Below are 16,367 nucleotides of genomic sequence, written 5' to 3'. Positions count from 1 at the left end.
GGAATCTGATCTTCTTGGGGTGAAATTTTCCTTTTTGAAACTTGAATAGTTTGGACAATAACATAACACAAAGAATAATTGATTGCCTAGCTTCAAATTCTTTAATTCCATAGTCAGACGGACTGGACTGGCTCAGTGAAATAGATTGTTTTGATAACTGACATTTTTTATATCTTCAGCTTCAAAATCACTTTTGATCTTCATAATTGTTAGTTTCAGAGATACCGGCAGAACACTTGAAAACGATTAATATCTCTCACAGTCATACAAAACTATCGGGGATATTTTAAGGGCTGGCAGAAAAACGAACAAAGTATATTTTTAACTCACCAAGCCTACAGTATATATTAAAATGGAATATTGTACATCAGGCCTCGATTTATATAGGTGGGTTTCGTGTGACGTCAGAATGCGCGCAGCCGCCATGTTTGCGGCCAATTTTATTTCTTGTTTGCAAGGAAATATCCACCACGTAGCGTTCGTTACATCTTCACCAACTGCACGTTTGTTTTAAATAATGAATATCTGCACTAGAATCTCTCGCCCGCCCGCTTGAATTCCGTGAACTGGCCTCAATCATGGCTGCTCAAAACCACAATGCAACAGTTTGTGACGGAGGTGAAACACACCTATACAACCCCCACCACCATATGCAAATTTAGTTTTATCGGATGTTTTCTTATGTTTTTTTAATATTTTTATCAGATTCAAATATGTCATTTTTAATTGTGTGGCCCTCTTCAAAGTAGTTTTTACCACGTATAACCCCCTTTACAGATGTAGATCCGGGACTCTAGCCCTCCAAGCTCCCCACAAATACATTGAATAAAGGTTTTTGATTTTTGGAAAACTGAATACAATGATGAAAGTCAGGTAGTCTACACCCTTAAAATCCGGTAAGTTCCGTTTCACACCCATTCTCTATAAAAAAAGTTGACTTCCATAATTTTTTCGTTGAATTCTTAATTTCTTTCATGTTTCTTATTTGGTAGTTCTATGGATTCACAAACTTCGTTTTTGTAGCTCTGATAATTAATGAAATACCCAGGAGGAGAGAAAGGCCGATGGACGCAAAGGACTTCTTTGCTTTGCTAATTAATAATATACAAAGTACTCTATAGTACTGAAGAATTTTAAGGAATTACACATTATAATAACCTCTCCAAGAGTTATTTAACGAAAAGTCGTCGAAGCCCAGTGAGACGGGATTTGCCATAGCTATGTTTCTTCTATCCGATTTTTCAGATCAACTGATCCACCTCCTGCCGATGGCACAAAGTAAGATCCGAATCTTGTACTTATTATGCGTGACTCAAGGAGAGATGATGGGAACACAGAGCCCCTCTCAGAAAGACTGCGAAAACTCTGACCAATTTATAGTAATTTATTTCGATAAGTATTGGATTTAAAAGTAAATTTGTCATATTCTATCCTGTTTCGAAGAAGAAAATGTATTTTGTTATTTAACACACACACACACACAACAGTACGATGTGACATATATGAATGATACTGTGTGCTTGAAATGACCAACTCTGAACCTACTGTCTATTGTATATTCCTGCACTTTCATAGAATAAGTGAACACTAATATAGTGCAACAGCACAAGAACAGAATACTAATCATACCAGGTAAACCTCTAACATTGCATTTTCATTCCTTTCTATTCCTTTGTATAAATTGAATAGTACTTGTTCAAATTAAAGGGCCTGCAAACAACTTATTTACCCATGATTCCAACTATTGACTCGAATAACGTAACCACAATATTCAGGATGTCGTACAGCACCGACAAATACAAGTAGGTATAAATTGGAAAGCACATACGTATGACGCTTGAAAGTATGGACATTTAATTGCTTCGTGGAGGGATAAAATTATCACTGGGTGGGATGAAAATTTACGTTAGTTGTCAGTGATAATCTAGTAGTGGGGGTGGGTGGGAGAAACCCTGCATCTCCTCCCTTAATTAGCACCCTCTCTTAAATATCTTAATTATTATTCTTGTTCATCCCTTCCTGAATTCTATATTTTTCCCCTTTTATTTTTGTTAAATAACTTTCCCTACAGCTCCTAAAAACTTGCCAAAGGATTTCATATTACTGTAACTTTGCAGCAAGTAATAAAGGTGAAATATAGTGTTTGCGAAAAGAAGAAACGGAAGAAAAATGAACAAAAGGAAGTTCAATATATTAAGCTATCACTACATGCCTCATGGACTGCGAATTTGGAAATCAACGCAACAGGGTCCAAACCTTAGATCTCTGGTTTCATAGCTCGTTCCGTTGGCCAACCTGTCACGAAGTTTGGCAAATATAATAGAGCAAAATAATTTTCTGCATCTCTTATTTCAATGAATTTCCAATACTGTCAATCAAATCTTTTTTATAATTAATGAATTCAGGCTAACAAATACCTAGCAGATTCCACAATAATGGAAAGGAATTTTATAATAATTTCGTGTATTGCTGTCATGCAAGTAATCTACGACTTTTACTGCCACGTTTAAGAAAACAGGACCAGTTGTGCTATTTTGGCTATTTTGTACCTAAACTTCCAAAATTTAAGAAGCGATATTATAAAGTTAGGTGAGTGACTACGTGACTATCTCACTAGAATGAAACATAAAAGTCGGAAGGGAATAGTATCTGATTAATATTTTAGTTGTTGCTCCCAGTTAAAAGTTCGTCTTAAAATTAAGAGTATTACGATTGCAGAATATCAACAATATAGAAATTACAAATTATTGCTTAAATTTCATAATCGAAAACAGACACAACTGCTTCTTTCAAGTAAAGTTTATTCTTCGAGAACAACTATCCTCCAACAAGATGTTTTGATTATCCATATATCTTAGTGGCTACTGGAGCAGCTACAACAGTATTTGCAAGAGCGCTGGCTCCAACTGTGCTGACAACAGCATTGTATCCGTTGACGTCATCAGCTGTATAGTTGACAACATCGATGGTGCCGTCCGACTCCAGCAAGCTGTACCTTCCCTTCACCACTCCACCGTCACGGGCTTCCACTTGCGTTTTCCTGTCGCCAGTCGAGGCATCGCTGACTCCATAAGCGAAAGAATATCGTGGATGAGCCTTAAAACGAAAGAAGTTGGGTGTATAATAAAGCATACTTTTAGACTGAAGAGCGACATTGACATTTATAGAATTGCTCATGTACTTTGTGCATATAAGACAATAAATACTTACATAATAATCAACAGCTGGAACACCTGCAGCGATGGTTGTAACAGGTACAGCAGCGGAAAAAGTTGCGATAGGAGCAGCAACAGTAGCTACAGGGGCAGCAGCAATTGCTGCAGGGGCAGCAGCAGCTACAGCAGAAGCTGGGTGAGAGCTGGCTCCACTTGTGCTCACAACAGCATTGAATCCGTTGACGTCATCAGCAGCATAGTTGACGACTCTGATTGCGCCATCAGGTTGCAGCAGACTGTATCTTCCTCTCACCACTCCTCCGTCACGAGCTTCCACTTGAGACTTTCGGTCTCCAGTCAAGGCATCGCTGACTCCATAAGCATATGAGTATTTAGGATGTGCCTGAAAGCAAAGATATCAATGAGTTGTATATTTAATCTAGCCTGTTTTCAGTATTGAATTGTGTGTAATGATTTACATTCATAAAAATTTTACAGAAGAAAGTAAAATAATGCTTACGTAATAATCCACAGCAGGAACACCAGCAGCGATGGTTGCAACCGGTACAGCAGCGGAAACAGTTGCTACAGGAGCTGCAGCAGCAGCAACAGTAGCTACAGGAGCAGCGGCAATTGCGGCAGGGGCAACAGCAGGAGCTGGGTGAGCACTGGCTCCACTTGTGCTCACAACAGCATTGAATCCGTTGACGTCATCAGCTGCATAGTTGACGACTCGGATTGTGCCATCAGGTTGCACCAGACTGTATCTTCCTCTCACCACTCCTCCGTCACGAGCTTCCACTTGAGACTTTCGGTCTCCAGTCAAGGCATCACTGACTCCATAAGCATATGAGTATTTAGGATGTGCCTGAAAGCAAAGATATCAATGAGTTGTATATTTAATCTAGCCTGTTTTCAGTATTGCATTGTGTGTAATGATTTACATTCATAAAAATTTTACAGAAGAAAGAAAAATAATGCTTACGTAATAATCCACAGCAGGAACACCAGCAATGGTTGCAACAGGTACAGCAGCGGAAACAGTTGCGACAGGAGCAGCAGCAGCAGCAATAGGGGCAGCGGCAATTGCTGCAGGGGCAACAGCAGCTACAGCAGGAGCTGGGTGAGCACTGGTTCCACTTGTGCTCACAACAGCATTGAATCCGTTGACGTCATCAGCAGCATAGTTGACGACTCGTATTGCGCCATCAGGTTGCACCAGACTGTATCTTCCTCTCACCACTCCTCCGTCACGGGCTTCCACTTGAGACTTTCTGTCTCCAGTCAAGGCATCGCTGACTCCATAAGCATATGAGTATTTAGGATGTGCCTGAAAATAAAGAAATCAATAAGTCATATATTTAATCTAGCCTGTTTTCAGTATTGAATTGTGTGTAACGATTTACATTCATAAACATTTTACAGAAGAAAGAAAAAAATATACTTACGTAATAATCTACAGCAGGAGCAGCAGCTAATGCAGGTGATGCCACTACACCTCCAATTCCTCCTCCATACGTCAGCGCGCCACCAGCCGAAGCCACTGCTACGGCTGCAGCAAAGGAAATCAGAGTCTGAAAGGAAAAAATTGATTTTCTTCTGAAATGTTAAAAGCGACAAGAACATAGAAACTGGTTTTGAATGTGTAATATTTGACATCAGAAGAATACCATAGTATTTGAAGGTGCAAATTTATGTGATAATGAATGAAGTTACTGTATCGTTAATTGTTATGTTATGTTTCGTAGTTATTTAGTTAGTTACTATATTGTGTGTATATATTTATTGATGAAACTTAGTTTCATATTTTAATGTAAATGCTACTTCTATAAATGACGTGTGAATTGGAATGTCAACACACGTTTTTTCTTAGTGATTTTTCAAAGAATAATCATGAGCTGAATCTGTTGCCGCAAATGTATAACTCGGTGGATTGATCTGTTGTTTCATTTGAGAGCAATTTGCTGAAATGTTTCAAAGGGGCGGAAGAAATTAAATGATTTTGTCATGTTGCATACACCGACAATTCAGCTATTATTCTAATGTTTCTACGTGGATTGAATGTCCATAATATGAGGATTTGCATAGGTTGAGAGGTGTTATTATGATAGATTCTTTCTCAAACTTGTGACATTTCGGCGATATTTGGAGACATTAGAGATTTCTTGCTGAAATATTTGTAGGTGCGAGATATCTTAGGGGATGGATCTCGTATTGAATATGAGGAAAATGGGTCAACATGTTTAATTATTCTGGACGAAAAATGTATTTTAGCTACGTTACGTTACGTTAATTCTCAAATTAGGATATTGAACTAATATTATTATGGTAGTTCGAGGTATCGACTGAAATGTTAATTTGAGCAAAATCAAACTACTTGGTTCCATTAGGAGAACTAAACCTTACTTTGGAACGTACACGCCTGATGTGCGTAAATAAATATTTGAATTCTTTTTGTTGGTAACTTTAATATCTATTTATGTCCTAAGTGCGCATATTTTTATGCTCAGGAATTGCAAATAGCCGTACTCTTTGTCAGAGTGGATTTCATAAACAGAGGTGCTAGGTTCGAATCCTAGAAAAAGCATACACCTTTCATTATTATTCCATCAGTTAATTCATCGATTCATTGCGATTAACCTAGGGAGGTGGATAGCCAACAAAATCAAACGTGAGAAATAAAGATGTGGCAGTGTATTTGCACCATTGTGGCAGTGTATTTGTGTATTTAAGTGATTGCCCAAATTCTGATAATTTTCTAAACTTATGTACGAATTGGATAATAATGTGCGAAAAGTAACTCCAGCTGACTAGAGATAAACAAATTTGCTTACTCATAACTTTTAAACAAATAATTTGGTACTTACTGCAAGTGTGTTCATGATAGTGGTGGTGTACTGAAGATACTGTATCACATCATGGCTTTTATACACGATAATCATAGTTGAGAAAGTAGCATTCTTTCTGTTCTTACTTCCTTTGTGTATGGAATATCATTTGCTACTATTTCATTAACCTTCACCCAATGTAAATATTCCATGACTGATGATGCAATTTATGTAAAATTTGAAGGTAATAAATGAAAGTGACAACTTCCGAAATTAGGATCGAAATCATAAAAACGCATTCACTTCAATAGTAATTTACATAAATTTAAGAGTGTGTGTTAAGATGAAAAGTTGTTACAACACCGGATTTAAATACCATATACTAACCACATTTAATCTGGACCAATAGTATGTGGCCTTCTGTGTAGGTGGCCAATTGCTTTACATCCCCATTTTTATACAGTATGTAACATTGTTATTCGTACACATAGAATTTCCGAGGAAAAAATGTCATATCTACTATATTTTTTTATAGTAAATATAATCATTTTCATATGTAACTGGAAATTAATGTTAATGAAGGTTTCACCAACAAATGTCAATAAAAATGTATGTTCAAAGTGTAAACAGAGCATATAATTTGTGTGAAAGGAGAAAAACACGCTGTTTCATGCAACATTGTTATTCGCTTAGGAAAGAGTTTCAATCTTCCTCGCATACAGCGCCATCGCTATTCGGGCGATTTCGTGCATTGAACTTCGTAACAAGTTTGAACATGCAGGCGCGCTCCCCGTCAAGCGGAATGCTGGCGTAGGTATTGTTGTAGACCTATCGTTTATCTATCAGCGTGTTCGAAATGAGCAAGATGAAGGAACTTAGTTCCGATCTGAAGGATGCTATTATAAATTTGGCTCTTAGAGGTTATTCGTTAAGAAAAATTGGACAAACAGTCAATAAATCACACTCCACAGTTCAATACATATTAAACAAATTTAGAGAGGAAGGTTCAACACAGAATGTGCCGAGAAAACCAAAAGAGCGACGGTTGAATAAACGTGATGAACGCTTTATTTTAAAAAGAGTGCGAAAAAACCCCCGAGTAAGTGTTCCTCAGTTACGACCGTTAGTAGAAAATGTTGCTGGCAAGATGGTGTCCGATCAAACTGTCCGACGTGCCTTGTGGAAGCATGGATATCATGGCAGAATACCACAAAAGAGGCCGTATGTAAATAAGGTGAATCGCAGGAATATACTTTCATTCGCGAAAGAGAACATCCACAAGGACCAGAAATTTTGGGATAGTGTCATATGGTCAACCGAGTCCAAGATTAATATATACGGGTCAGATGGGATAAATAGGGTCTGGAGAAAATCAAATAGAGACAATGATCACATTAACACAGTTCCAACAGTTAAACAGGGTGGTGGGTCATTAATGATTTGGGGCAGTATGTCGTTCGAAGGTGTTGGTACCATCCAGTTTATTGATGGTATCATGGATGCATATGTCTATTTGGACATATGGAGGAACAATGTAAAGCGGAGTGTCCGAAAAATGGACATGCCACCTATCTACAGATTCCAACAAGACAATGACAGTAAGCATAAGGCGCGAGTTAACATGAATTGGCTAATATGAAATGTGCCCAAACTACTACAAACACGCAGCTCAAAGTCCAGACTTAAATCCCATTGAGCATTTATGGGCAATTTGAAGAGGCGAGTCCATAAAGCAGGCGTCAAGTCCAAACAAGAGTTGAAAACTGTTGTGCAAGCCGAGTGGAATAAAATAAGCTCTGAAACATGTCGGAAACTGGTTAATTCTATGAAGAACAGATGTCAAGCAGTAATTAAAGCCAAAGGATACGCATCAAAGTATAGGAACTGTCAGTCAATTCGCTCTGAATATACCTTTTTCTTTTATATTATTAATTGTACGAATAGAAAAGTTGTACAAAAAATGGCATGGTTCTCTTTCAGTTTCATAATTTATTGTCATTGGTTATACAGAATTTCGGTAAGATTTTATGTTCTTAATGATATTAGTTATTGAATTGTAAAGAAACAATTTCAAAAGAGTGTATTTCCTTTCAGATATAAAAGCATTTTCTTTGAAAATCCGTTTTTACGAATAAGAATGTTACATACTGTACAGTAGGATTCATGAGTATTACCGTGCAAATTGTCCATGACTATTTTCATTAATTTTTCTCTTATATCCTATGTGTTTTTAAGCGATGGATTTTTATGTATGCTGGTGCAGAAGTTGTCAACAGCTTGTTTTGAGTTTTCTATTAATTCTTGAAGCTCTTATTGGGTCAAATAAAGTGCACGGACATGGTGATGGACAATTTGCACGATAATACTCATGGATCCCACTGTACCCAATTTAAGCTCTTTGTCCAATTCTATAAATTATTGAACAATGTTTACTATAATGCTAGTCATCTCTAGTTGAAATCTCTCAAAAATGAAGTTATTTCGTTAAGAAATAGTTTATCCATTTTTGATTTTTTGAAATTGGTTGATGCAAAAACTGGCTTTGAAGAAAGCTACAACTTTAATTTTGGCGTCATAATTAAAAATAGCGGGCAGATAGGTTGACATCTACGTACAACCATGAATTTAAATGATATATCTAAACTTTTATGCTTTGATTACGTGTATAACGATAATACGATATGAATTGCGAAGCAATATGTAGAGGTTGAATTCGCGATGTGGTTCGGATCCTATTCTAAACTGTAGGTCCAATCAGTGGCGTAACCAAGGGGGTTGGTGGGGGTTAAAACCCCCCTTTGACAAAGCATTCCTTAAAAAAAGAATATGAGTCGCATAGAAAGATGGCAAAATGGGGCTGACAACTAAAAAAGTACACGCAAACCCCTCCCTTTCGAAAATCATAGGCACGCCACTGTTGATTAGCCTTTCTGTCGACTCAAAGCAGCCCTGCACCTCGTTTTGTCTAGTTTATTTGTGTTGTCATCGAATTTTTGGTTATGTTCATTAAACGCAATAAGTGTCTAAGATTCCTAGACCTCAACACCGGAAGGGAAAGCCATTTCCGGTTTCCAGAAATTTCGAGCAATATCCATTCTGTTATTGAATCAGTTGCCAGGACAATGGTGGTGGAAGGAGGTAGAATGAAGTTTGTTTCACAGGTAAAAATGCTATATCCGTGGAAGATACTATTTTAAATATAAAAGGTTAATATAGCATATGTATTATTGAGATTGTGAATGCGAGGATATTGGTATCGCTGTGAGTGTTGTTAAAGATCAAACTACCCAGGTACAATAAACTTTGGCAACATGTAAGAAAGTTATCGTTTCATTTTCACATCCTGAGAGGGCTTAATGCAGCTGTAAATTTAAGGAGCGTTACATATCTCTATTGCGGATGGATATCGGGCAGCTATTTTCTATCCAAGGAATCTGTGAAACTAGGCCGCACATAGCGGAAGAGAAGGGGCGAACTCGAGAGGTCAGATCGAAGCAGTACACGCTGCAGCGAAGGCTGGTAACTGCATTCGGTACCCCCTCCACGGAATCCCGTTCCCTGTCATGTGTTCATTGGTCACTACTTGCGCAAAGACTTGTTTCGTTCGCTTGCTCCAGAGTTGAGTTGTCTTAAGTCCATTTTATGCACAGTAAGGCTAATTGGGACTGGACCTACAGTTTAAAGTGGGATTCAAACCACCATGTGCCTCCACCGGGTATCGAACCCGGGACCCCTCCCTTGCTCTGGAGATAGTCGGGACAGAGTATACTGTGACGACATATGGGTATGTATATCGTCCTGTTTTGTACCTTGTTACATTTGTACTTGGTACAGAGTCTGAAGAAGACCTTGCTAGAAGGTTGAAACGTTACGTTTAGTTTATGTTTTATAATAAAATAAATTTCTGCCTTGGTCAGCATATTGAGCTTTTAGTATACGGTGCCGTATTAATCCTTGGCTTCAACAAAAAGGAACGTCACAAACTTTCGTACACATTTACCGTGTTCGGTCAAAAATTGTTGATTACCTTCTAAATAAATATCATGTTCACAAACCTCAAATTAAAGATTACATAAACTCTTGAGAAAAATATTGAACATGTTTTCCAATAGCACGAGGAAACCTAACATATCCGCATCTTTCTATACATTTGTGTCTTCCAATGCCAACATGCAAGGAAAGTATCTGCCATAATAACGCTGGTTAACGTACATGAAATAAACCAGGCGTTTTGTATCCCTTCAGGTCTCTGCAACTCTATGTTTCAAGGTGTGTCATCACGGGGAAGGATTATATCAAGAATTTTTAAGACGAAGGCCTCTTTTTATGGGAACTAAAGGACAGATTTGGTGCCAAAATTAACATAAATTAGACTTTTGTGGAAACTATGAGATGCCTCTTTGAATGGGGAAACGGATGTGTAGGTACATTTTGCTCTTCCACATGTTTCGTACTCTTGCAGAACTTTTGGTGCTACATCTTGTTGGACAAGACTTGGGAGGACAGTTCGTACATGTGTGTCGATAAATCAGTGAAACGAGTGTTTCCCACTGGAATTTTTTCAAGTGCCACGCTGATTTCATTAAAGAAGTAATACGTATTTCCGATCGCCAGTGCCCTGATTGAGATTCGAAACCATCGGCAGTGAAACTGTCGTGTTGAATGCGATCGACCTCCGATAAATTATGTTCCGCTTCTTGAGCAAAATGTATGCTTCCCAAAATGACCACTGACCTGTTCCCCTGCTTGATTCATCATCGCACACCTCCGACTATTGGCCTATGCACGGAAAATCAAGTGCAAGTAAGTGCTATTAAATTCTATTATTATACTCGTTCTACATATTTTTGCTACATGTAAACCATTGTCTCCCTTTAAACAATTGTATTTTCATTATTATATTCATTTATTACATATTCATATTTCATTATCTTTCATTTCATTATTTTATTTCATATTATATTCATTATTTATTTCATTTAAAACATTATTTTCAGGAAAATTTACATAACATTTCTCACTATTTTACGTTTTAACAAATCGGTGCACGCACATTGTGGTTTGGTTACCAGTTTCAACTCTAACTTCAGTTCCGAATAATCTATCTGTGCATAAAGTGGACTTTAATACTAAAAAACAAACGTTTTAATGTAGAGAAAATATAATTGTGATTCCTTTTTATGCAATGTAGGACGTAAATATACATGCATATACGCAGAGTGTAATGATACTAAAAGGATGATGAGAGTCAAATAATGGTTGTTGGATATATGAAAGTTTGTTTCAAATGGGTGATGTAATGAGATGAGAGTTTTCCATTCAATCTTGTCCTCATTATACAAGAATTCTTCATACGGTATTTCTATTCTTCGATCCAGGGAAGTATGTACATTTCTGATTATCATGACCCCCATCAATATTTGATTCTGTATTACATTAATTCTCTTTCTATTTTTACACGCCATTTTTCTAATTTTTTTGTTAAATGCGACGATTAAGATGAATGACGAACTATAAAATGAATAATAATATGTGCATGCATTAACCAGAGTAAGAACCCGGCTTTTGGACTGTTACACTAGCGACACCCCCCCCCCCTTGGTAATTGAGATATTTTGCATCCCTTATTTGTAGCGTCTTTGCCTTGTAATCAAAGGGTCCCGGGTTCGATACCCGATGGAGGCACATAGTGGTTCGGATCCCACTTTAAACTGTAGGTCCAGTCCTGATAAGCGTTACTGTGCATACAGTGGACTTAATACACCAAATCATCCAACCAACCAGCATCCCTTATTTGAACACCTTTTCAATACTGCTAATATAATGATTATTTTCAATTTAATGCTTAAGTCTATCAATTACCAATAGTAATTCTCGAATTTTGTTATTAGCATGGCTCGTAGCAGCGAGTGAATTAATGCAAGATAAATTCTCACTTAATACCACGAATTATTCTAACCGGTTAGTCTTCCATTGTGTATTGTGCCACTTTTAAGCAAACAGTTTGTCCAATAACTCTCTCAATTTTTGAATGGAAGCAATAATAACTCTCCTGTTAAACATAGATTTTCTAATTAATACATAAATATTAAGGCCAAGCGTCGAACAATTCTCAAATTAAAACAAAATTTTGCAGCATTTTTCTTCATTATTGAAGATTCGTGAAGGAGGGTCGACCTTAATATGATGGGCAATTCCACGGTTTCCACGGAAATGTCAACCTCCAGTCCAAAAACTGAAAAGCTTTGTACATAAAAATTAAGATGATATCATACAAGAGTTATACTTGTAGTTAATGGAACATGCCGTTGTTTCATTAAAAACAATACGGCAGGTGGTTGACTTACTTGACTTAATTCCTGTTGTTCCCTGTGGAACATAGGGCATCAACAAAGCATCTCCACCTGGTCCTACTGACGGCAATTCTCTTCACTGTATTCCAGCTCTTTCCTTCCTCCAAGGCCTCAGCGTGAACAGATCTTCGCCACGTCTGTCTAGGCCTCCCTCTTTTCCTTCTTCCCTGCGGGTTCCAGTCTAGTGCCTCTCTCTCGACAGCCTCATTTTCCTTCCTCAACGTATGCCCTATCCAATTCCATTTTCGCCGCTTTATTTGTATGGACACCTCGGTTTCTCCAGATTTTCTCCAAAGTTCTTGGTTTTGAATCACTTCTGGCCAAAAGATATTCAAAATTTTTCTCAGGCAGCGATTGATGAAGGTCTGTAATTTAGAGGTAATCGTTTTTGTTACTTTCCATGTCTCAGACCCATACAACAGTACAGACTTAACATTACTTCGAAAAATACGAAGTTTGGTCTTCATAGATATCTTCTTGTTTTTCCATACTGGATAGAGCCTCACAAAGGTGCCATTTGCTTTTTGGATTCGTTGAGAAACATCCTGTGCTGCCCCTCCGTCTTTTGCCACCACACTACCCAGGTAAGTAAAGCTATCCACATTTTCAATAATCTCTTCACCAATATTAAACGGGTCTGTTTTTGTGGAGTTAATCCTCAGTGCCTTGGTCTTCTTGGAGTTAATCACAAGTCCTGCTTTTTTGCACTTTCTATCAGATCTGCTAGTTTTGTTTGCATATCACCATGTGCTTCAGATAAGAAGCACAAATCGTCTTTAAAATGAAAATTCAAGCTCAGAAGAAGAGAATGGAACAGACAAGGAAGCGGTATGATGTTAGTAAGTTGAAGGATAGGAATCTCCAGGAAACCTTCAGGATTGAACTGAGAAATCGGTTCCAAGTATTGACCGATGAAAGTGAGCAGAATGAAACAATTGAAAGAGAATGGACAAAAATTCGATCTGCCTTCGCAGAAGTAAGTGAAAAGGTTCTGGGCTTCAAGGATAGGAGGAAAAAAGATTGGATGTCTCTGCAGACCTGGGAAAGGATTAAGGAGCGAAAAGTAATTAAGGAGGCAATGAACTCAAGCAGGACAAGGGCAAGGAAGGCAGAATTTCAAACAAAGTATACAGAGAAGGATCGAGAAGTAAAGAGTAGTGTTCGTAGGGATCAAAGGAATTGGGTAGACAATCTGTCTCAGCAGACGGAGGAAGCCGCAAAACAGAGGAATCTTAAAGAACTATACAACATCACAAAAGTTCTGTCAAGGAAACAGATGCAGAGAAATCGGCAGGTGGTTAGAAACAGTATTTTTCAAGATGGCCGCAATATATTCATATTCATATTCATATTCTTCATATCCTTTGACCCATACCCATAGGTATGGAAATCGTCATATAACAATACATCCAGTAATAAAATATTAATACAATTATAGACAAGAATTACAGCAATGATTTGAAGAACTTCTACATGAAGGAAATCAAAATAAAGGAAGAATACACTATTGGAGTGAAATTACATACAATATTTAAGGCGAGCACAATAATAAGCGAAGAAACTTTTTTTAGTGTAAAAATAAGATGTAAAAGTAAATATGTAACTTATACAACATGGAAGAATGTAATATATATGTACAGAACCGATTAATGATCATTTAGGCACAATAATAGCATATAGTGAATACTTCGTACATGATAATATAAATAGTATAATTCCATTTTCTGTACAACCAAACCCTCTTTGTTGACAATTTATGTAATTTAATATTTACAAATTTAGAAATTCTATTATTGAATAAAAACAATGTCGTAATAGGAATTTTGTTAATTCCCTCTTAAATTGGGTAGTTGATTCCATTGTTTTCATGTGATCAGGTAATTTATTATACAGGTGGATACCTACGAATTTAGAACCATTTTCAAGGAGAGTGGTATTATGAGTTTGTATAACCAGATTGTGATTTTTTCTTGTCTTGTATTGATGTACTTCCTTGATACGTTTGGAGAAACTAGACATATCTTGTTTTACATAGCACAGTAAATGTAATATATATAGGCAAGGTAATGGTAGACTTGCGCATTTTAACTATTCATGAACTCACTGTATATGGCAAGAAGGAACTAACATGATAGTACGGTAAGATTAATGTACCCTAGAAGAAAAAATTGGTGTATATTTCTACGTTATTGTGATCATGTAAACTGAGATATACACGTCTTTTAATACATAAGGCAAAATGGTAATTCCGTCACAATTTTTCAGTTTTTTTCGCATAAAAACGTGGGTTAATGATACACGGAAGTAAAACTTTTCCTGCAAAGGTAGGTTTTGGTACTACTCACATGTGTAACACTTACATGTGCAGCAATGTTCATGGAATGGCTGTACATCACTGTGATGGAATTACCAGCTGTGTGTGATGGAATTACCAGTGATATCTGCAAATTGCTCCACATGGTGTTTGTAATGTATCATAATGTTAGATTACTATAGGTATATTGCTAACTCATTGTCGGACATTATTGGAGTATAATGACTAAGAAAGGTGCTGAACGTCAATGCGAAAGTAGACAGAGAAGGTAGAAAATAGGTTTTTTATGATAAAATGAAAAAGAAAGACCATGAACGGAAGCGATTGAAGAGGAAGCATATGATTCACGACAAATAATAAGATTAAGGGGACATAACCGAATGGCAGTAAGGTGCTATGGACAGTCCAAGCAGCAATAGAGACAATCAAGGAGGCTTTACAAGTCCTATCTCGCCATACAATTTGCTGTCATTTATTTTTGGGGTTGCTTTTGCAGGAAGTATTTTCATTGTACCCTGCAATCCAAGGTGTTAAATTCTTCTTAGGTAGCCACTTCAACCAAAGATACCTGTTTGAAAATATATAATAGTATTCTCAGAAACATTATTTAGCTTGACTCTCATGAAATGAAATTTCTTTGCCAGTTGACTGAAGGAGATCGTTTAACAAGAACCCAACAAACAGAATTGTTTGTTTTCGAACAGCGTGTTCCATATGTTTTTGACAGTCCAGTAATTGAAACTTAAACTTAAAAAAGTGAGACTTTTGGTTTACTTTTGATTCTATCTTACCTGATAGTAAATATTTTGTCATATTGTTATTGCATTGTTCAGAAGACCAATATTATATTACAATACGATCATTAAAATCAATTTTCAGCTGGACTGAATTATATTATTTTGAAAACAATGCAATTAAATACCCCGATAGCGTAGTGGTATGGTCATCTTCTTGTAATCAAAGGGATCCTGGGTTCGATATCCGATTGATGGTTCGGATCCCACTTTAAACTTTAGGTCCAGTCCCGATTAGCCTTATTGTGGATAAAGTGAACTTAAAACACTAACTCAATCAATCAATCGATGACAATTATATGTGTATAGCGTATTTGGACAAATGGTAATTCCTTCACGGTAATTCCGTCACACACGGTTTTGGACAAAAATAAGTATCAGAATACAAGAACAATTTCAGTTGTCGTGTCCTAGTATGAGGAGCATGCTTTGAACTATTTTTCTCAATATTAATATTTCAGACAAAAGTTCATAATTCACAGAAATTGGAAAATGTCTGTATGCACCTGCTAAGATGATTTCCATGAATGTATTTCCGTCACACGGATTTTAAACATAATTATCTGTCTAGTACATCCAAATAATTTACATTTTTTGCAAGCTGGAAGTTGTACTACATTGTGTCAATACATATAGCACAACAAGTCACATATTGTACTATATATGTAATCGTATGAGGGAAATATGTAATTGCATAGCTGTCCAAAAGGTAATTCCGTCACACATGGAATTGCCCTGATATTTAATTATCCCGCAGTTACAGAAACAATTTGAGTAAATATGTTCGCGTTTTCGGTTGAAATGTTTATGTGAAGAGAATACCTTACTACTGCAATCGACAAAAAACTGAAATTGACATTGTTCAACGAATTCACTCATAATCCAACCAGCTGAATTCTAAATCAGGGGAATTTAAAACAAAA

The 16,367-nt window shown here is 36.9% G+C and overlaps 1 protein-coding gene across 1 annotated transcript; it reads right to left on the bottom strand.

The window, feature by feature from the left end:
• Positions 1-2,841: 2,841 nt before the first annotated feature.
• Positions 2,842-9,464, bottom strand: LOC145989006 (uncharacterized; the record flags this gene model as incomplete). Its single annotated transcript, XM_083124306.1, has 5 exons — positions 2,842-3,096; positions 3,211-3,558; positions 3,676-4,023; positions 4,141-4,244; positions 9,437-9,464. Coding segments are annotated over 5 exons (1,083 nt in total), but the record flags the coding sequence as incomplete, so codon positions are not given.
• Positions 9,465-16,367: the final 6,903 nt, after the last annotated feature.

This window comes from Lepisma saccharinum, chromosome 6 (genome assembly GCF_977018435.1).
Source record: "Lepisma saccharinum chromosome 6, izLepSacc3.1, whole genome shotgun sequence".
Taxonomy (NCBI): domain Eukaryota; kingdom Metazoa; phylum Arthropoda; class Insecta; order Zygentoma; family Lepismatidae; genus Lepisma; species Lepisma saccharinum.
Note: the sequence above shows the minus strand (reverse complement) of the source record. Positions and strands in the feature narration are given on the sequence as shown.